The following is a 22,745-nucleotide window of genomic DNA, read 5'->3' as shown; positions in this document are numbered from 1 at the left end:
TTTGATGTTGCTCTGGGTGAAACAATTACATCTACAGCTCCAGCAATGGCTCACGAGGGAGGAGATTGGCACTGCAAAGCACTAAACTACCTCCTGCTTCCTTTGAACTTCAAAATGAAGAAGTGTTTTAGAATCCACAGAGGACCTATAAAGTTATGCACTGGCCTCACAGTTGCAAAAAAAAAGTCCTTTTCAAATTTTATGATGACCAAGATAGGACTTGGGCTTTTGGGGTGACCAATGGACCAAGAGTCTTCTTTGGAACTGAACCACTGAAGTCAAAGATGCACCAGAAACGCAGAGGAGAAGGGTTAAAGCAGTACAAAGCTCTTTCTTATAATAAGAACTAAGTATGTTTAATACAGCTTCATAGTAAGGAAATATAATGTATAAATAGCTATATAAATCAGGGATAATGTTCAAATGTACCTATTTATTTCACTGACATCTGCTCTCTTTAGTGTCAATTATTCAATTTCTATCCCATTCCACCAATACTCACATTAATTTAACGAGCAAGCCAAGCAATAGCAGGCACTGAGAATTAGACATAAAACTGGAAACAGACTAAATGCATACATTTTGGAGACAGATGTATCAATATATTGCAAATTAAGCAAGGGTTATTTCTTTATTAGTAAAAAATGTTAGAAATCCAGATCTATAATTCCTTCTAAGTTTTTGTTATTAATATCATATGAGAATATGCCCCAGAAGAGAGTTCTTGTTCCAGGTATGATAGAAACCCCAGACTCTCCACATCTATACATACAAGCAAAAGATATCACTGTTCAATCCATGGTTTTCAACTTCTTCCTCAGCTCTGCCAAGGATGTCACCTCACACCAGCCTTTAGACAAACTTTTGCAATGAGAAACTTGAAACTTTATTTTAAACAACCTCCCTACACCTATTAAGATGGCAGAAAACAAGTCTTTAGATAGGTTCTGGTTTTGGTTTTGAAAGGTAACAGCTGGCAGGCTCTGGAGTTTATTAATCAAAATCATCTCACTGCCATTCTCTGCTCATCTGTCAATTTGTTGCAACACCCACTGCTCCTCAATGCCAATTTGCCATGCATGTTCTCTGGAGAAAGGCTTTCTCTGGAAAAAGGCTTTCATTAGAAGGAGGAACACTCCTTACCTGGCCACATCTCATTACAATTAATAAATGACTACAACAGAAAACCAGCAATAACTAACAGAGCACAAAATACCAGTGTTGGCACAGTCCCACTTCTCCAGACAAGTAACAAAATGAGAGCCTCTCAGTACAGGAAAGACAAACAGATTACAAGTCTCGTGCCTGGACGGAGTTCAATATCACTTTGTCATAGCTACACAACCAGAGCAGCCATTAGACCTGGAACTTCACTACAGCAGGTCCATTACTGTAAGACTACCAAAAGACACCTTAGGTTTTGATTATAGGTACTTCACTGAGATATATCCATATACCAATGGGATACCAGCAGGAAAGATAAGCCCATAAAAGGCTGACATAAAGCTTTACTAGAAAGCACCACAATTTTACAGACATTATCAGCTTCCTATAGAAGGGCACCACTATAGAACACGATTGAAAACAGCTTGAAGTGAATCAAAACATCTGCATGAAGTCATCTAGCCTGAAAAAAAACAAGATTTTGAGGGGCAGTTCTTAACAACTTGCTCTAGCAAACTTCTGTCTTTCAAATACCTTACCTGATTACATGTGTTGATGTCTATTCCACTCTTCAGGTACTCCACTACTTTGTCCAGATTGCCAGCTCGGGCAGCTCGGAGAAAACTTGCATTGCTGTCAGACTGTGAAAAGAGAAGAAGAAAAAAGCCTCTAGTTAGCTCTTGTTTAAAAGCAGGCACAACTTTATTCCCAGCAAAAGGTTTCCAAAGTTTATGCTGCAGGAGAATAAAACTGTGAAGACAACAGACTTTCTATCTGCAATAATTAGCATACACATGCTTCAACAGTTCTAGCACAGAAGAATCACAGAATGGTTTGGGTTGGATCTGGCTCTTAGTGCCATGGTCTAGTTGACTGGACGGGGCTGGGTGCTAGGTTGGACTGGATTGTCTTGGAGGTCTCTTCCAACCTGGTTGATTCTATGATCTAGTTCCAACCCCCTGCCATAGGCAGGGACACCTTCCACTAGAACAGGTTGCTCAAGGCCTTATCCAACGTGGTCTTGCATATCACCAGGATGGGGCATTCGCAGCTTCCTGGGGCAAGCTGTTCCAGTGTCTTCATCACCCTCACAGTAAATAATTTCTTCCTAATATCCAATCTAAATCTCCTCTCCTCAAGCCTCAGTCCATTCCCTCACAACAAGCTTTTCTTAAAGGTCCCTCTCCGGTTTAACTGTAGACCTGTCCAAGAGAGAAAAACAGTGCAATAAATTGCAGAGTCACAGAATTAGCAAGGTTGGAAAAGCCCTTTGAGGTCATCAAATCCAGCCTATTACCCAACATCATCTAATCAACTAAACCACGGCACCAAGTGCCACATCCAGTCTCTTTTTAAACACTTCTAAGGATGGTGATTCCACCACCTCCCTGGGCAGCTCATCCCAATGGCATGGTGATTCCACCACCTCCCTGGGCAGCTCATCCCAATGGCATGGTGACTCCACCACCTCCCTGGGCAGCTCATCCCAATGGCATGGTAACTCCACCACCTTCCTGGGCAGCCCATCCCAATGGCATGGTGACTCCACCACCTCCCTGGGCAGCCCATCCCAACGGCATGGTGACTCCACCACCTCCCTGGGCAGCTCATCCCAATGGCAAATCACTTTTTCTGCAAAAAAACTTCTTCTTAACATCCAGTCTGAACCTCCCCTGGCACAGCTTCAGGCTGTAGCCTCTCATTCTGTCAGTGGTTGCCTGGGAGAAGAGACCAAAATGCTGAAGTTCAAAATACATCAAGGACCAATAATATATATATATTTACAAATTAATACTCATAATAATGGATATTAGCAACCAGAAAAAAAAATATGCATTGACTCACTTGTAAGTTTTCTGGGGTTATAGATATATATGCTCAAAATTCAGCAAATAATTGGTTGACTTTGTTCTTGGCTATACTGGGGGAAAAAAAACCCAAACAAAACCAAAACCCATCTATTTGCTTTAGATTTGTAATTGGGATAAGCAATGCCACGCCTGCAGTTCACATTTGTGCACAGAACAGCTTACACACAGGTACATCCCGGGGAAACACAATATCCAAGAGTAAACAAGTCCTGTGCTGCTATTTTATCACCTGTGCCACAGAAGTGGCATACACTAAAGGGAAAAAAAAGGTCTCCCAAAGCAGGGCAGCACTGCAGGGGTAGCTAACCACAAAACAAAGCGGATGAAGGACTCAAGGCACAGGACCTAAATCCAGGATCATGTTGTAGCCATGCTCACTCCTGCATTCAGATGCCACCAATTAAAGCCCTATTAGCATTTATAGGTTAAAAATAAACAACCTCGTGTCTTCCTTTTGCAGCTAGGGGTGGGATGTACTGGTAAGCAAGGGAGTGTGCAACGTGTCAGCCCTTTTGCCTTTATGAGAAGGGCAACGAGGCTGGTGAGAGGCCTTGAGCACAAGCCCTACGAGGAGAGGCTGAGGGAGCTGGGATTGTTTAGCCTGGAAAAGAGGAGGCTCAGGGGAGACCTTATTGCTGTCTACAACTACCTGAGGGGTGGTTTTGGCCTGGAGGAGGTTGGTCTCTTCTCTCAGGTGGCCAGCACCAGAACAAGAGGACACAGCCTCAAGCTACACCGGGGGAAATTTAGGCTGGAGGTGAGGAGAAAGTTCTTCACTGAGAGAGTCATCGGACACTGGAATGGGCTGCCCGGGGAGGTGGTAGAGTCACCGTTCCTGGAGCTGTTCAAGGCAGGACTGGACATGGCACTTGGTGCCATGGTCTAGCCTTGAGCTCTGTGGTAAAGGGTTGGACTTGATGATCTATGAGGTCTCTTCCAACCTTGGTGATACTGTGATACTGCGATACATTGGCTGTTTGAAACCAGTCTGTGCTTTGATGTTCAACCACATTGCACCCTGCACCCAGGTGAATTGGCTACTAACACAACAGCAGATACCAGAAGAAAAAACAGAACGTCCTGAAAGCCTCCCACTTGGAGCTTACTAATGCTGCTCAACAAAGCCATGTATCTCAGGGTGTTTATTTTGGTCACCCGACTTATCACGCTGTACTGACTCGCTTCACAATCCCCAATCCCAACCTATTTTAATCTGCAACAGATGGATGTCAGCACAACGATGCTTCTTACGACTGCACTACATGCCAAGACAAAAATATTGCCTTTTAAATTCTTTTCAGCAAACTTCAGCACATTTCCCACATCTTTTACCATTAAGAAAACAGCCCATCTTTCTGAACGTGCTGTAGGGAGAAGGGGAAGGTGGCTGAGGAATTCACGGTGGCAGAATCCTTTTACAGCTCCAGGCCTCAGTCAGATGAGCACTGGATGAGGCTTGACACAGGAGCTGATGCTGACAGGTACTTGAAAGAGATCCCTCTGAAGATCGAAGGATAGCTCTTAGCACGGCAGCATCTCCTGTGAGCTGCATGTGTGCATAAAGACTCCAAATTATACTCCAATCATTAAATGTCCTTGGAAAAGAAAATCAACTGTCTTGGTAAAGGCATTAGCCAAGAACAAATATTTGAGCAGACCAGAGGTAAATCCAGAAACTCTTGAAATTAATGGGAAAGGCATCTTTGCCCTCAACAGGACACATATTTTACTTTCCTTTTCTCTTTTTCCATTATTTCACTACATCTACAGTAAGTCCCCAAACCAAATTTGCATGTTGTACTTTTTAAAAGTGAAGCATGAGTAATGCAATAAATGAATACAGACAACTTCTGCTTTATTTGGCATGAATTAATCATCATTTGTTTTTCTTTTATGTGGAGTAATATGAAAGACTGAAACTGTTAAGTCTCAGTTCCCGCTGGGTGCTCCCACTGCAGCTAAGACCCTGTGGCTGTGTTCCATTTGTTCTGGCTAAGAAGATGGAAGCAGTGCTTTGCAATTAGATTCTCATTCTCTTGATTAACACTTTTGTTATCTCAAAATTAAATTACTGCAAAGCACCTCACCTCAAGATACACCACATGGATCTGAATATGTGGAATATGAACGTCTTGTCTACATGAGAAGTTATCATGAGGGATATCATGAGGCTGAGAGGGCTGTGGTTGTTCAGCATGGAGAAGAAAAGGCTCCAGGGAGACATGATAGTGGCCTGCCAGTATCTGAAGGAGCCTACAAGAAGGCTGTAGAGGGACTGTTTGCAAAGGGCTGCAGTGATAGGATGAGAGGCGACGGTTTGAAATTAGAGGAGGTTTAGATTGGATGTTAGGAGTAAGTTCTGCATCATGAGGGTGCTGGAACGCTGCAACACACTGCCCAGGGATGTAGCTGAGATCCCATCCCTGCAGATATTCAAGTTCAGGCTCAACAGGGCTCTGAGCAACCTGATCTAGTGGAGGATGTCCCTGCTGACAGCAGGGGGCTTGGACCTTTGGAGGTCCCTTCCAACCCAAACCATTCTAGAAGTCCATTCATTAACTCCTCACAATTCACTCCCCACACAGGCACTCTGGTTCCAGCAGTGCCCCTTGCCATGCACGTTCTCAGTCCAAAATAACAGCGTTTGACTGTGAATGGAAGAGCATCAAAACTGCCAAAATCCTCCTGAAACACAGGGGGATGCTGATGCTTCATTTAGGGACTCTGGAAGTCGTAGCCTGTGTGATCTTTGGATTTTATGAATTTTTTAGCAGTAAGATGTACTGATCTGATCTCATACAAGACGAATATAGTTGAACCCATGTTATAGTTGGGCCTCTCCTAGTTCAGTCAAGTTTCTCACACACTTGCATGACGTTGCCACATTTAAATCAAGCTTAGCACACAAGTAAAAGGCATGAAGCAGCAATTCAGCTGCTTCACATACAAATCCCAATACAAAAACCAGTGAGAGTCCCCATGAAACGCTCCACAGATGCAGCACTGCGTTTGGAAGCTCAGAAGTCAGGCGCACTCACATCTCTATTTCCTTTCCTGGTTTTGTTTGTCAACTCTAATTTTTCAGTAGGTCATCAGTAGTTTCTCCTTTTCCTCATTCTTTCAAGGTCTTTAAAAAGTATTTTGGGCAGCACTATTGTCTCAGCAGTTCAAATCACTTTAGCACATTACAAATTTAAATCCATTTTGACAAATCGCCTGAGTAGTCAACAGCAGCAGTTTGCTCTGCTCTCGCTAGGAAGTGATGATTGCCTGGCTGATTCAGTGACCTGAAATACTTTGTTTCTTTGCATGTGGGTTTTTAATTACCTTCACGAAGCATTTCAGTGGCACAGAACCTGGCACACTGGTCTTTACTAGTTTATTGACTGGTGAAGACAAACTCTCTTGACAGGAAAGAGGAGAAAGCCATGGAGCCAGAGTCCTTTGCTCCGCACAATATCTACACCATCACCTCTTCCTATGCACGCACTTCTGATGTATTCTTAAGGAGTTTTACATTTGCAAATCATGCTCAGCAGCAAGCACTCTGCCAACAAGGACTATAAACATTTACAAGAGCAGAGTTTGGCTTAAATCAATCACCAAGTAAACCTCAGTTCAAGACAGAATGCCATTCTAATCCATGCTATGGATTTGTGAGGAATTACTTGGTGTTACTGAACCTTACAGGAAGCTCCTACCTTTTAACTTAACTTTTCTTCTTTAACTTTTGACTGGGGATAAATTATTTCAGCCAGAATGCAGAATTTTTCAGAGAACAAACTAATTACATAACATGAAAGAAAAAAAAGCTATAACCTTCAGAACCCTCACAGCAGAATGCCAAATGTCCTTTGTAAGGATCTATTTCATAGAATCAACCAGGTTGGATTTGTCACAGGCTGTGTAAGAAAATAGAAAATCAAGTGAATATATGACTTACTTTAAAGAAAAAAGAAATATTTGTGAGGCTCTGCCTTCAACTTCTTTGTTACTAGTTGCAATGCAAGAATTTTGCCTGAAACTGAAACACAGAGCTTGGGGAATCTCAGTTATTAAATCATATGTGGGAAGGAGTCTTCTATTCAAAGAATCAGGAACCTTCCCTTCTGTTCCCTCTGTCCTCACTCTGGTTGCTTCTTCTGTCTCACAGCACACCACATCGCTTACCACACCGAGCATGTGCCTTTCTCAAAGGCATTTTATGGAGATGTGCAAAAATAAAACCATGAAATCATCATATGCTGAAACAAACTCATCGGAATTCCTCCACATATTCAAATCTGCTGGTGAAAACCAGCTTCACACTTAAAAAGGAAAGACTGGGGGAGTAGGAGGATTCAGTTTCCATAATAACATTATCCAAACCATCCCAATCCTTGTTTGAAATCATGACTATAGTAAAATGATTCCTGCATATTGGCTTTGGGTTTCTTCCCCTTTCCAAGAAAGTTCTCCATGGGAGAACAGAGTCAAGCAACGAGACCTATTGAACAATTCTCATCTGCAAAACAGAGCTGAATAATTGAATGACAGCAATAATAAAATTCAGACCTGATGCATAATAACCAAAAAAGTAGTTTTACACCTTAATTTAACTTTTTGGTTTTTTACATTTGTATGTGTATTGAAGTGTGCATCTAACACCAACAACCCTTTTGGACACCTCTCGAACATTGACACTGGGACATATCAAAGCTTAGAGAAGAGAACAGTTCAGATGGACCTTAGAGCTGCCTTCCAAATACCTGAAGGGATCCTACAGAAAGGCTGGAGAGGGACTTTTCATAAGGGTGTCTAGCAACAGGACAAGGAGGAATGGTTTTAAGCTGAAGAAGAGTAGGTTTATACCAAGGGTCCTCAAACTATGGCCCGACAGTATTTACAGAGCCCCGCTGGCGCCCTCTTGCCCCGCTGGGGGCTAGGGAGGAGACCAAGCAGTCACTTCCTGCCACTTAATCCACTTGCCAGCCTCCACAGCAGCCAAGCATCCGCTGGGACTGGGCTGGAACCAAACCATAGTCCAGCCTGCAACACTACTGGGCTGGAACCAAACTATAGTCCAGCCTCCGACACTACCAGGGTTGGAACCAAACTATAGTCCAGCCCCCGACACTGCTGGGCTGGAACCAAACTATAGTCTGGCCCCCAACACTACTGGGCTGGAACCAAACTATAGTCCAGCCCCCGACACTGCTGGGCTGGAACCAAACTATAGTCTGGCCCCCAACACTACTGGGCTGGAACCAAACTATAGTCCGGCCCCCAACACTACTGGGCTGGAACCAAACTATAGTCCAGCCCCCGACACTGCTGGGCTGGAACCAAACTATAGTCTGGCCCCCAACACTACTGGGCTGGAACCAAACTATAGTCCAGCCCCCGACACTGCTGGGCTGGAACCAAACTATAGTCTGGCCCCAACACTACTGGGCTGGAACCAAACTATAGTCCAGCCCCCGACACTATTGGGCTGGAACCAAACTATAGTCCGGCCCCAACACTACTGGGCTGGAACCAAACTATAGTCCAGCCCCCGACACTGCTGGGCTGGAACCAAACTATAGTCCGGCCCCCAACACTGCTGGGCTGGAACCAAACTATAGTCCAGCCCCCGACACTGCTGGGCTGGAACCAAACTATAGTCCAGGCCCCGACACTATTGGGCTGGAACCAAACTATAGTCTGGCCCCAACACTACTGGGCTGGAACCAAACTATAGTCCAGCCCCCAACACTATTGGGCTGGAACCAAACTATAGTCCGGCCCCCAACACTACTGGGCTGGAACCAAACTATAGTCTGGCCCCAACACTACTGGGCTGGAACCAAACTATAGTCCAGCCCCCGACACTATTGGGCTGGAACCAAACTATAGTCCGGCCCCCAACACTACTGGGCTGGAACCAAACTATAGTCTGACCCCAACAAACTATAGTCTGGCCCCCGATAGTGTCTGAGGGACAGTGAACTGGCCTCCTGTTTGAAAAGTTTGAGGACCTCTGGTTTATACTGTGTCTTGGGAAGAAGTTACTCAGTACAAAGTTGGTGAGACTCTGCAATAGGTTGCAGAGGGAGACAGTGGATGTCTCCTCCTTGGCTGCATTCAAGGCCAGGCTGGATGAGGTCTTGAGCAGCCAAGTCTAGTGTCCTGGTAGGGCATAAATCCTGCCAGGCCAGTTTAACCCTTGTTTTCCTCCTCCTGTTTTGTGGGTCTGGGAGTGGAGTCAGATGAGCAAACAATAAGGGTTTGGCCCCAGCAAAGCCTTGAGGGACAGAGGGCTTAGCACCACGTGTCAGGTGTCTTGTGCTGCCCTCAAGGTGCCTGCATGATCAAAGGAGGCACAAAGCTTTGAATTCATTGGCCAGAACAACGGTGCTAGTGCCTGTTGGCCAGTCTGATTTTCAAAATCAAGTACTTAAAAGGGGGATGATTTAGAAACCAGTGCTTTCTGCATCCTGCCTTCTTGCCTCTCATCATTTGCAGATGATTAAAGGCAGCCATGCATATGCAGCTCACACCTGCCAGCTTAGCAGCTCAGCAGCATTTCCTTCCTTCTGCCTGGAATGTTTTGTATTTTACCCTGGGATCATTATTGTGAGTTTGAAAGTGTCTCTGCTACAGGAGACTTAGTCAGGGACAAAAAGCATTGTGAGTACATCTGCTGGAGTGAATGCACAGACTCCATAAGCATAGGTAGAATATTTCCTGTTTTCAGGTTACTATTTTCTAAGTTTTGATTGTTTCAACTGTTTAATTCTGTGCAATTACTTCCTGTCAACCAAATATCCAAAGAATCTCAGGGACTTTTCCTGATTATTTTTTAAATTATTATAGCAATTAATATTCATAACTATTATTAATTTCCCATACATCTAGTTGAGAGGTGTCCCTGCCCATTGCAGGGGGGTTGGAGTAGTTTTGATCTCTAAGGTTTCTTCCAACCTAAGCCACTCTATGATTTTATGGAACAAATTTGTTTAGCAGTATCATTTGAAGAGGCTGACCCTGAGCAGGAAGCAAGCAAATCCTGGTGTTAATTTGTGTGCATTTGTATAAATCAAGAAACTCATATCAAAACCTTTCATGTACAACCCTGTGTTATCAGTGCATATAAATTCACCATTAGGACAGAATTCAGCAGTCTTCAGAGTTACCTGACAGGGTTAATGCCATTGACAAACTTCAGAGTTGTGTGGCAGTCCCTGTCCAACAGCTGTTTCTTTAATTAGTGAAATGCTGGTGTGTGTTAGCTCCCACACTTCATTAAATAGCTCTTAGCTAAGTGGTGGCTCTTCAAGACAATACATTCAAGTAATGTCCACAGCTGAGAACTCAGCTCACTGCAAAAGCAAAGTTACATCATCTAAATCCAGGGAGATGTAGTTCACAGTATCACAGTATTATCAGGGTTGGAAGAGACCTCATAGATCATCAAGTCCAACCCTTTACCACAGGGCTTAAGGCTAGACCATGGCACCAAGTGCCACGTCCAATCCTGCCTTGAACAGCTCCAGGGACGGCGACTCCACCACCTCTCTGGGCAGCCCATTCCAGTGTCCAATGACTCTCTCAGTGAAGAACTTTCTTCTCACCTTGAGCCTAAATCTCCCCTGGCACAGCCTGAGGCTGTGTCCTCTTGTTCTGGTGCTGGCCACCTGAGAGAAGAGAGCAACCTCCTCCTGGCCACAACCACCCCTCAGGTAGTTGTAGACAGCAATAAGGTCACTCCTTGATGTTATTCTGTACTTAGAAGATGCACAGGGTATGGAAACAGATGACAGGTATGGAAACACATTCCACCAAAGTTTTATCATGTTGGACCTTCTAGTGTCACTTTATGCTCCTGCCCTTGAGACAGCCACCAAAGTTTGGCCCAGTTTCAGAAACCATCTGTTCAAACCAGCCAAGGTTCAATTGGGCACAGACAAAGTGTTACCCTTACCCAACTGATTTCTCACACAGGTACTTTTTGCCAATCTTGTAGCTTTTTCCACACTGGCATTCAAATGTAAGGAACAGGATTTCAGAGGGAATCCTCTTTCCTCATGGAACGGTTTCTGTGAAACACAGCAGATAGTTTTCCAGCAGCTCACATTTTGCCTTTTATATCTGAGTTGTTTTTCTATTTAGCTGAAAATGCTGCTAATCTCCAAAGGACTTCAAGACAGAAGCATGGTGACACTGTGAACTGCAAGTCTGAGATGCAGCTGTGACTGCAGGAAGGTAAAAGGCTTTTGTTTTTGTTTTAATTAAACTGCCACAGCAGAGTCTCAGCCTACAGTTCTGATACACAGGCCAGAATGAGCTGTATCTTGCACCTGCAAAGGAACAGACTCAGTAATCTAACACTGGTACAAGAGCTAAATGAGGAGATAACAGCTCCAAGGGAAATATTTCCCCAGCTTTTAATGAAGTAACAACAACAGTGCTGGACTTTCAAAGCCACTTCCTTTACTTATAAAGATATACCTTTTCCTCCCATTAATTTACTGGAAGATATGAAGGAAGACAGACTAAATCACAAAGCTTAGAGAAATTTCAGTATCTAGATTCCTGGATGAACACCATGCCCCCTTTCCATATTTCAAACCAGCACTTTCATCACACAGCTTTTCCCACTGAAACATGGCCAAGGGGTTCAGATCTAACTCATCCTGCTGCATACTTCTGGTTGTACAGAATTTATCAATAAACAGATGAACCAGAAAGGCCACAATTCTAATACAGCAGTTTTAACTCCAACATCTCTTTCTCTTACTCTAAAAGATCTTCTTGTCCAAGAAAAAGGCACAACTGACCTTACAATAAGCTAACCTTTTTCTGTAAGAAATGAGAAGCAGAACCACAGGAGCTGTGAAGTGTGAAAAGGAAGAAAAGCTTTCAGAGGCCAGAGGTCACTTGCAAGTGAAATATTCTCTACCAAGATGTAGCTAATAGCATCCAGCAATTAATTATTTTCATCTCAGGGGTCTATCTCTGTAAGCTGATGATACTGGTTAAAAATCAGAGAAACAAAAATATTCTTTAAAGTACATATCACACGCCTGAATAATTTAAGGTGCATTGAGTCTTTAGGCCAATTAATCAGAATGTTATGAAGGAAATGAAGTCACCACCACCTCATGGAACTGTGGCTGGAGTAGTCCTCACCTCACTGTTTCATACAATATGGACATGGGCCCTGGCTTTGGCACGGCAAGAAATGTGTAGAAACAACATCACAGAATTGTTTCAGTTGGAAAAGAGCTCTGAGATCATTGAGTCCAACTGTTAACCTAAGACTATCACGGCCACTAAACCATGTCCCAGAGTGCTACATCTACACATTTCTTGAATCCTTCCAGGGATGGTGATTCCAACCTGGGCAGTCTACAGCCACTAGAAAAAAAGGTAGCTTTTATGCACATAACCCAGGACTAAAATATTGCTGACTTCTAATCGAAAAGTAGGAGCTAAAACTATACAGGACCAAAGCAGGTGGTAAAACTAACGTTGTTTATGTTTCTTATATGAAACAGTAAAAGCTGTCTGATGGTAAGCAAAGAGTTTGCAACCCAAAGGAGGCACAGAGTGTAAAGATACACAAGAGTTAGAGTGTCCTTTACAAATGAATTCATTGATATGGCTGGACACGGCAAGATACACAACAAAACCCAACAGCTAGGAACATACATCTGGCTTTAGGAGTACACTGTGACATATCCACGTTCTAAAATAACAAATACATTCTAATTCCAAAGTATTTTCATCATCCTAGAACTGAAAGAGCTCTTCCAGCCACTTTAATATCTGCACATGGCAGTTTGTAGCAGCTCCTCATTTTACTACAAAGGCTTTTGATACTGATGGGAAAATTCCCAATTACTCCTCAGTGACTTTCATTCGATGCTGTTTGTTCTATTTCAACACCTTTGACTCTTTTGCCAGCTCCTCCTTGGCAGGACACCAGTCATCCAGCCACTCCTTCCTTTCCACTGGAGTGTACAAATGCCTCATCAGTCTTGCTTTGTGTAGAACCAGAAAAAGGACAAAGGGCTACACTTGAGAGAGCACTTCTAAGCAAGTTTAGTTTTTACCATATCTTGAGGTCCAACTGATCCTAAATTGAACAGGTTTAAAGGTATTTGTTAAAGGATGGGTTTAAATACAAACTTAACTGTGTTCCTGAGTTTGGGCCAATATTAGCAAATGCAGCAAAAGTGGAAAAGAACTACTGTAAAATCAACCCTTACTTGAGCCAAGAAACAATTGTCTTCTATAAACCCTTTATGATACTCAGCTGCCACAGACATCTGTAGGAGGCCTCCCACTACCTCCATTAATTTGCCACACTGGACTTGGCACCAGCTGACTTTTGCTACGTCAATGAAGGATTTGTGAGAACAGAGGCAAAATTGCAGAGTCTGCTGTGAAAAAGAATAGAATAAAAGTCTTTTGCCCAGCAGTATGTTTCTGCTAAACACAGAACTTGACACAGAACTTGTATTTGATCCATCTGATACTAAAATGTAAAGTAACATCAGAAATGGTGTTCTAACCCAGAAGAGCACTTCAGAACCAGCTGAACCTCAGGCATGTGTAATCAATCCCTGATGTCCAACTGGGCTATTCATACTCTCCAAAACAAACGTTCTGGTGTAAATCTCCATTTGGAAACAATGTGTGAAAGTCTGAGGTCTGAGTTCTATTCATCAGTGTGAATCTCCACAGCAGAATCTCAAAAGACCTGGAAGATCGAACCCCAAAGTACCTGAGTTTAAAGAATGAAAACTTTCACCATAGACTGAGTAATCCTAAAACCTAGAAAAATCTTCATGTCTTTTACTGAGACTTTTAAACTACTCCCAAACCAGAAATGGGAAATCTTATTGTTCCAAGTGAAAGCATAAATTAGTCATCTCCTGAAACAGTAAGGATTCAGAGTATGTTCAAAAGACACACAGGATCAGTTGAAGCTCTATGTGACACATTTATTGATCTCTCCTATATACTGATACAAAACAACATTTCCACCAAAGGACTTGAATAATAGAAAAGGAAGAACAAGTATTTAAAATCATCTGGACCATATATTGAGATTTTGAGGTGTTAGTACCAACTTTAGCACTTGGTATTTAAATGGATTCTATGGCAAGTTTCCATTCCGAATGATGTTCCTAAATCACAAGGTCATGATGCTAGAACACCTCTAGAAAGACTTAGGATGCCATCCCAAGCATATCTCACAGACTAAAAGCTAGCCTTAAGTAAAACCTAGACTGTGAGTGTTTATGACAGGCCATTGACAGAAGATTCTAACACTCTTAGTTTTTCATCCCCTTCTACCCCTTTGTCTTATCATCTTTCTAAGAAAAGAAATGTGCTAACACCAGCCAAGCTAGGCTCAAATAACTTCCCTTACCTAAACACCATTAACTGATCACCCGTTGATTCAAACTTGCTGGTACCATAAACAGAAACAAACCATTTTATGTTCCTTTGAGACAGACTAAAATAGATGCCCACAAAATGAGTGTTAGTGAAATGCAGCAGCATATGATTTAATGCCAGCTCTGCCAGCAAAAACCTTACTTGTACCAAAAGATAAACCAGACTCTGAAGTAGTAAATGAAGAATTTAACTTCATCCATTGTCAGCTCCCTGCATTGACTCTCCCACTCTCTTGTACAACGATCTGAAAGTCCACATAGCCAAATTCAGGAGCAAGGAGAGAGCTCCTCCTCCAAAGGGTGCAGGAAGAGTTAGGAATGATCCTGTTCTGAACCTCACAGAGCAGTTTGTCCTTGGTAGGCTGAAATACAGCATGATCCAACAACAGGAAGCACAAATGGATCATACCTTCATATTTCCTGTATTAAGTGTGATTAAATATCCAGGTAAAGATGGAGACCAATGTACAGGGAAAGAGATGAGCTCCAGAGTTTTGCTACCTGTTTCAGCACATAAAATCCTCAGGATAATTAAATCTTTAATATATGGTTATTGAATAGTTTGTTAGGATTTTTTAATGCTGCTTTTATTTCAAATATGAACTCAGCATCAAAATCTTACTCCCCATTTGAGAAAGTTATTTGGCATCATATAGACAACTCAGCATAGTCAAGCCAGCACATTTCTGATTCCTTCAGCAAGACAGACCAAAAAGCACCAAACTATGATTTTAGTTCAGAAAAGATTAGATTATCAAAAGCAATTTTGCTGTTGGAATTGGCTGAATACCAACTGAGCTATTCAGAACCTTGTATCTGGTACTGGATTCATGGAGTCATCACATTCAGCTTGATGTGGTACTCTATTTTGTTTTAACCCTTGCGAAAGGAATCATAATAATAACCTGTTCAGTGAAACACAGCATTTTTTCTCTGGAATCTCCAAGCACTGTAATGTCTGAACCAAGACAACTATTCTAAAGCAGCTCTGTCAGTCCCTTCCAGAGGCATATAAAGACAAGATCTTATGATTAAATGATTCAAAGACATTATCAAAGTGCCTGATCTCTGCCTGCTATGAAAAGCTCTGAAAGCTGACTGAAAAGAATGCAGGGAAAAAAACACAAACAAAATCCCCTCAGAGATCACATGCTGCTCAACTTGGCTCAGTCCTGCCTCCTCAAAGACCTGACCTTATGCAGAAGGGCAGCTTGCAGACTGTACACTCAGACAAAGCTGCTGCAGTTTGCTTATTTGTATCACAGGGAACCTCCAGCCATTTGCTAACAGCTTCAGGTCACTCACCTTAAGGAAAATTCAATAATGCCTGTTGAAATCCACACATTCAGCAGTGGAAGCAGCTTATTCTCCCCTTCCCTGCTCTGGGACATCCTACTCTTGCAGCATTCCTCCTCCTGACTTCATATTTCCCCACCAGAAATGCTGGAGTTTATTTGATTCAACCAAAAAAACACTTAGTGGGGGAAAAAAAAACACTGTCTAAACGACTCCTTTGAGTTTTCGATCTCATGTTCTAGCTTGAAGAAAGTTTTCTTTCTGAAGAACTGATTCAGCTGTGCTGTCAGTGAAATAAGCAGTAACATCAGTCAGAAAAAAAACTCAGCCATAAAAGCTTCCTACCAGAAAAAATCAAGACAGAATCAAAATTATTTTCTAGGACAAAGCAGAACTTCTCAAGCATTCTGCTGCTGCGAGTGCCTCTGGTATCTTCCCAATGATGTAACTCAACTACATTTCCTATAATGCACTGCAGTCATTCATTCAAGTGTAAAATGTAATGCTGAGGTGAGAATTATTTCAGATCAGTAGAGTGAAAGACAACATTTGGGTATATCAACATTAAAGGTTTTCTGGCCTTCTTGTTCTGCCAGAAGTTTTGACACTACCTCTTCTCATGGCCAATTCTGAATGAAATAACTGTTTAATTTTTCCAAAAAGAAAAAAAAACCCAAGAATAAAAAAGAAGAGGCACTTCATTTGCCATAGACATTATACAAGTAGTCACTCCAGTGATCTTCTTCCACTGTGCAGAGCAAATGCTGACATTACTGATAAAAGCACATACTAAACTCTCCAGTCCTCCAGTGAGCCCCTTGCATGTGCCCAGCCCCACTCACTGTGACCTTCACATACATAAAGATCCATGGGGCTGTGCCTCTGCTGCAAACACACAAAATAATGTCATGTGCTGAGAGACAACAACTTAAGCCTTACTGAGTTCCATTTTTGAGGATGATCAATACAGGATCATCTGCAGCAACCACATAAGTCAGTATCACGGCTCACGTCCATTCATTTGACAGGCTTGTTTCACTGACACTGCTCTCTCCCCATACACCTAAACCTCTGGGTAGCTGACAACACTTAAATGATTGTACAGCTCAGTGACAGCTGATTTCTCATCACAGGCAGTCTCAACAGCAAAAGCAAAGCTTCAACTGGGACACATTTAAGAGATCTCTTAAGACTACAAAGTATCATCAGGGAAGACTTGGGCTGAGCAAAGAGATTCTTTACAAATCTAACGTGCACAAACCTGACCTTTGCTTCCCGTTTTCTTCAGCCAAGACTTACCAGGGCTTCGGGATCTTTACTTTCTTCGCTGATGAATCCATAGTAGTCAGGGATTTTATCCAAATCCTGCATAATGCCTTGTGCACTTATGCCCTTATCTGAGTGACAAGCCTGGCAGATCGGTGCATTGCCCATAGCAGTTCTGCTGCTAACCCCTACAAGCGGGACCGTCCCAGCGCTCCCAAAGGACAGCCGCCGATCCCGGGGGAGGATCCTGCCTGCGCTCCGCTCCCCGGCCCCTTGGACCAGGCTCCCTTCCCGAGCTGTCCTGTGTCACAGTGAACCCGAAACCCCAGCAACTGCAGCAGCAGTCGATGCCCATTTCCAATTCAGGCACTGCCTGGCTATTTTTACACCTACTAGGCCAGCTATGCATGGAAATGGCATTGGGGTGGGCTGGGGTGGGGGAAAACTGCTTTCCAGCTACAGCCAGTTCAAGTCCCACTGAGTGAAATGCCTCTGCATGTGAGGGTTATTGAATTACCCTGGTGCATGCCTTGGAATATTTTGATTTTTATCCCTGCTGCTCCTGGTCTCATGGTGTTTACATAAAGAACCACATTTCAGCATGTTGCTAATGCCTTCTGAGTTTAACTCAAAAAGATGGTTAATTCGAGTCACATCTCCCTGGTATTTACAGAGCAGGACAAAACGTTGAGTCCAGATTTCATGACCACTTCAGTCCTGTCAGCCCCACGGTATTGCAGGTTCATGCAGATAATTACTGTGATGAGCTTCCTTTTGAATTGATATATCCCCTGGGCTTGATTTCAGAGAAGCTCAAATGTACACAAAAAGGACAACCTCTGATGCTAGATCACTTAAGCTCTTGTCTGTGTCATGTCTGATCATGGTGAGGGGGGTTACTGTTGCTTTGGTTTAGAATTGTGGGGATTAACAGCTAGAATAGTAATTATTAAAAGCAAAACAAGAAACCAAAGCAAGTAAACAAAAAGCTCCATCAAAATTGACAATAAGGGCATTCCCTGTGCCACACAGAGGCGGGCAACTGCCCATAGCATCCTATTGATTTCTACCCTGTCACCCTTTACAGCAGTGCCAGTTTTTACTGGAGACAGCAAGCTCTTCCCAGTCCCCTTTCAAGGCTTACTGATCAGCACAAGGTTCTCTTTTGTGTTCATTACCATGAGGTAGATTAGATTAGCTCTGATTTTTTTCCTCAACTGATGACTACTCCAGGATGGAATCATTCAGCTCCTTTGAAAAGCCTCAGGCATTATGATGTGCAAGAAGTATGAACACACACTAGAGAGAACCACAAAACAGCAGGTTGAAAGGGACCTCAGGATCACCTGGTTCAACCTTTCCTGAGAAAAGCATCGTCTTGGGAAAAGCATTGTCTAGGTAAAGCAGCCCACCCAGCAGAGACACACGCACAAAACAGCTAAAATACCCTGTGACAGTAAGGTGGATAAACATTTGATAACTCCATGAGAAGTTACAGCAAAGGACATAAGAAGGAATGCCACCCAACACTGGATTCAGGTAACGTTCATAGAATCACAGAATCAACCAGGTTGGAAGAGACTTCCAAGGTCATCCAGTCCAACCTAGCACCCAGCCCTAGCCAGTCAACTAGACCATGGCACCAAGTGCCTCATCCAGGCTTTTCTTGAACGCCCCCAAGGACGGTGACTCCACCACCTCCCTGGGCAGCCCATTCCAATGCCAATCACTCTCTCTGGCAAGAACTTCCTCCTAACATCCAGCCTAGACTTCCCCCAACACAACTGGAGACCATGTCCCCTTGTTCTATTGCTGGTTGCCTGGGAGAAGAGGCCAAACCCCACCTGGTTACAGCCTCCCTTCAGGTAGTTGTAGACAGCAATGAGGTCCCCCCTGAGCCATCTCTTCTCCAGGCTAAACAACCCCAGCTCCCTCAGCCTCTCCTCATAGGGTTTGTGTTCCAGGCCATATAACCAAGGCCTCAGTATAAGCTGAAACTAGAACTCCTCGGACAGAGCAATCTATGTAATGTGAAATGAACTTACAGAAAACACAGAGAAAGAACAAGAAGGGTGGCAAAAGCCAAGCAGCACGCATTCCTTTGCAGTAATGCTTGCAGAAAGCAGCAATCTGCACAAAGATCTGAATAAGAGCAATGGATAAGCTTTCTGCAGAGCCTGGTAACAATATTACTGTTGTTTGTCAAAAGGGTTCAAAATCATTAGGGCAAATTACTCAAAGGAAACATGGTCCTGTTTTGACAGCCGCAGTTAAAATGCCATATTCTAACAAAGTATACATCTTATGAGGTAGGATTTCAAGTCTTTAGGACAGTATCTTTTTAAGTTCCCATGCTCTTTTTCGCTGTTGCTTGGGCTGCAGCAGGCAGCAGTGACAAAACCACAACACAAACACAAGAAACTCACACCAAAGTACCTCAGTCTTCCTCCTGTCTGCAAAGGAAAGCCAGAACTTGCTTTGTGGTACACTGCCAGAACTGCTCTGAAGCCCATTACTTTGAGTCTCTACAAAGAGGAGTAGAATTTAAAGAACCTCCTTGTAAAGAACCTCACTTGTTGAATCCAACTGGTTCCCACACTTTAGTACACCCTCTACTACTCAGCAGTGCAATAGATGACTTTGCAACACTAACTCTAAACCTGAATTACTCCTTGAACTAGTAACTTCACAGTGCTCTCTAGTTCAAGAGAGACAAGAAACTACTGGAGAGAGTCCAAAGATGTTGAGAGGCCTGGAGCATCTCTGCGAGACAGAGACTCTGGAATGGCTGGGGCTGTTTAGCCTGAAGAAGAGCAGTCTGAGAAGGCATCAACAGCTAAAGGATGGATGCAAGAAAATGGGATCAGATTCTTTTCAGAGGTGCCCAGTGACAAGCCACTGGGCATCAGGCCCAACCAAAACACAGGAAGGTCCACCTAAACAAGGAAAATATTATTTGCTGTGAGGATGCTGAAGCCTTGGAGCAGGCTGACCAGAGAGGTTGTGGAGTCTCCTTCTCTGGAGACTTTCAAACCTGCCTGGGCACATTCCTGTGTGACCTACTTTAGGTAATCCTGCTCTGACACAAGGGTTGGACTACATGATCTTTCCTTCTCTGGAGAGATTCCAGTCTCTCTTTGGGCAAGCTGCTGTGGGTGACCCTGCTTTAGTTGGACTAGGTGATCTCCAGGGGTCTCTTCACTAAATAAAACCAACACACACATCTGCTGCTCACCAGGAAGATGGTACATACAGGGAGTGATGGAAAGCCACGGCCCAAGCCACTGCCTCACATGCATTCACAAAATACCACTGAGACCCAGTGAATCACACAAGCCCAACTACATTTTGATTAACACTGCAAGATCTTAGCAGCAGCTGTAAGCAAAGAGCAGTGACACAGCAAAGCTTTCCCTGCACCAAAAAGCATGATCAGGCCCAGCCAGCATGGGCTTAGGAAGGGCAGGTCCTGCCTCACCAACCTGATCTCCTTTTATGATCAGGTTACCTGCCTGGTGAATGTGGGGCAGGCTGTGGATGTAGTCTACTTGGACTTCAGCAAAGCCTTTGACACTGTCTGCCACAAGAAGCTCCTAGCCAAGCTGGCAGCTCATGGTTTGGACAGATTCACTCTGTGCTGGATCAAGAACTGGCTGGATGGCAGAGCCAAGAGAGTGGTGGTGAATGGTGCCACATCCAGCTGGCAGCTGTCACTAGTGGTGTGCCCCAGGGATCAGTGCTGGGCCCAGTCCTGTTCAAAATCTTTATTGATGATCTGGACGAGGGGGTTGAGTCCAGCATCAGTAAGTTTGCAGATGACACCAAGCTAGGAGCAGGTGTTGATCTGTTGGAAGGTAGGAGAGCCCTGCAGAGGGACCTGGACAGGCTGGATGGGTGGGCAGAGGCCAATGGGATGAGATTTAACAAGGCCAAGTGCAGGGTTCTGCACTTTGGCCACAACAACCCCAAGCAGTGCTACAGGCTGGGGACTGAGTGGCTGGAGAGCAGCCAGGAAGAAAGGGACCTGGGGGTACTGATAGACAGTAGACTAAAGATGAGCCAGCAGTGTGCCCAGGTGGCCAGGAGAGCCAATGGCATCCTGGCCTGCATCAGGAACAGTGTGGCCAGTAGGACAAGAGAGGTTATTCTTCCCCTGTACTCAGCACTGGTCAGGCCACACCTTGAGTGCTGTGTCCAGTTCTGGGCCCCTCAATTCAAGAGAGATGTTGAGGTGCTGGAACGTGTCCAGAGAAGGGCCTGGAGCATAAACCCTATGAGGAGAGGCTGGGGGTGTGCAGCCTGCAGAAGAGGAGGCTCAGGGGTGACCTCACTGCTGTCTGCAACTACCTGAAGGGAGGCTGTAGCCAGGTGGGGGGTGGCCTCTTCTCTCAGGCAACCAGCAATAGAACAAGGGGACACAGTCTCAAGTTGTGCCAGAGTAGGTATAGGCTGGATATTGGGAAGAAGTTCTTGCCAGAGAGAGTGATTGGCATTGGAATGGGCTGCCCAGGGAGGTGGTGGAGGCACCATCCCTGGAGGTGTTCAAGAAAAGCCTGGATGAGGCACTTAGTGCCATGGTCTAGTTGACTGGATAGGGCTGGGTGATAGGTTGGACTGGATGATCTTGGAGGTCTCTTCCAACCTGGTTGATTCTATGATTCTATGATTGTCAGGGTAAGGGGTTGAGAATGCAGCTCAGACCCACCCATGCCAACCCCAATGTAACTGCATTATCACTTTTTGTGCCCCAAACAGCATAATAAAATGCAGATGGTTTTTGAGAGCTTTGTGATTTTCTATCCCTCCGCAGCAATAAGGCTCTAACTGGTAACTATTTGTCTCAGGCATTTCAGCCTAAAGCTAAATCAAGTATCTGGCCCTTGATTAGCTCTAATTTTTGCTCCTTAACACAGAGGGGATACTAATTCTGCCTTAAGCCATCTTGCAGGATTTCATGAAGCTATCTCATTCAGATTTTGGAATATCCAAGTAAGGCCTCAATCCCCTCCTCTAAGATAATCATCCTATCTTCTCTTTTGAACACATCAGCAGGAGAGCATTGATGCCTGAAAATCCCAGTCTCTCAAGTCCACATTACTGAAATACAGAAGGAAGAGAACTGGTCTCACTTACAGCCTGCTGTGCTGCTCCAGAGCTTTCCCCCCAGAAAACACCACATGGTTTCTCCCTTTGCCTTAGGAGACACTTTCCACCAACCCTTTTCCTACATGCTTCTGAAGCTCTCACTTCCCTTGGATTTCTTACAGATTTTACACAACTTTCAAAGACAAAATTTCCATATCTGCATGTAAAATCAGCTCGTTGGGGGAATATATATTTCATATAGAGCACTTAAAAATCTGTATGACTCATGTGTACTCAGAACAGAGTTTTCCACATGATGCATCTTTCGGTTTACTGTAGTTTAAACAAATCAGTTGATTCAATAAGGAATGGAAGGTAGCAATGTTAAATACATAATTCTCCCCTTCCAAAAGGTCTTGCCATTCCATGGCATTCACTCAAATGGACTATATTCAGGCTAAAGCCCAACATTTATTGAAGTATAAATGTTTTCCTGTTGAAATGTCAATTGCCCTTCTGGTTTTTGTTTATGCAGCAGTAATATCTGCAGTGCTGGTAATGGGAAGCGGGAGGTTAATCAATTGTGATAAAAGAGCAAAACAGCAATATGAACAGAAACAGGGCAACTGCT

General features: G+C 43.8%; 1 protein-coding gene across 44 annotated transcripts in view; it reads right to left on the bottom strand.

Moving 5' to 3' along the window:
* The window catches only part of ANK2 (ankyrin 2), a 333,329-nt gene that overhangs the window by 125,400 nt on the left and 185,184 nt on the right, over nt 1–22,745 (bottom strand). For all 44 annotated transcript variants that reach the window (XM_064149794.1, XM_064149789.1, XM_064149786.1 and 41 more), the window contains one exon: nt 1,704–1,805. In XM_064149794.1, coding sequence (XP_064005864.1) covers nt 1,704–1,805 — 102 coding nt within the window. The remainder of the gene's footprint in view (nt 1–1,703; nt 1,806–22,745) is intronic.

The sequence above is a fragment of the Pogoniulus pusillus genome, chromosome 10, assembly GCF_015220805.1.
Source record: "Pogoniulus pusillus isolate bPogPus1 chromosome 10, bPogPus1.pri, whole genome shotgun sequence".
Taxonomy (NCBI): Eukaryota; Metazoa; Chordata; class Aves; order Piciformes; family Lybiidae; genus Pogoniulus; species Pogoniulus pusillus.
This window is presented reverse-complemented; position numbering and strand designations above follow the sequence as displayed.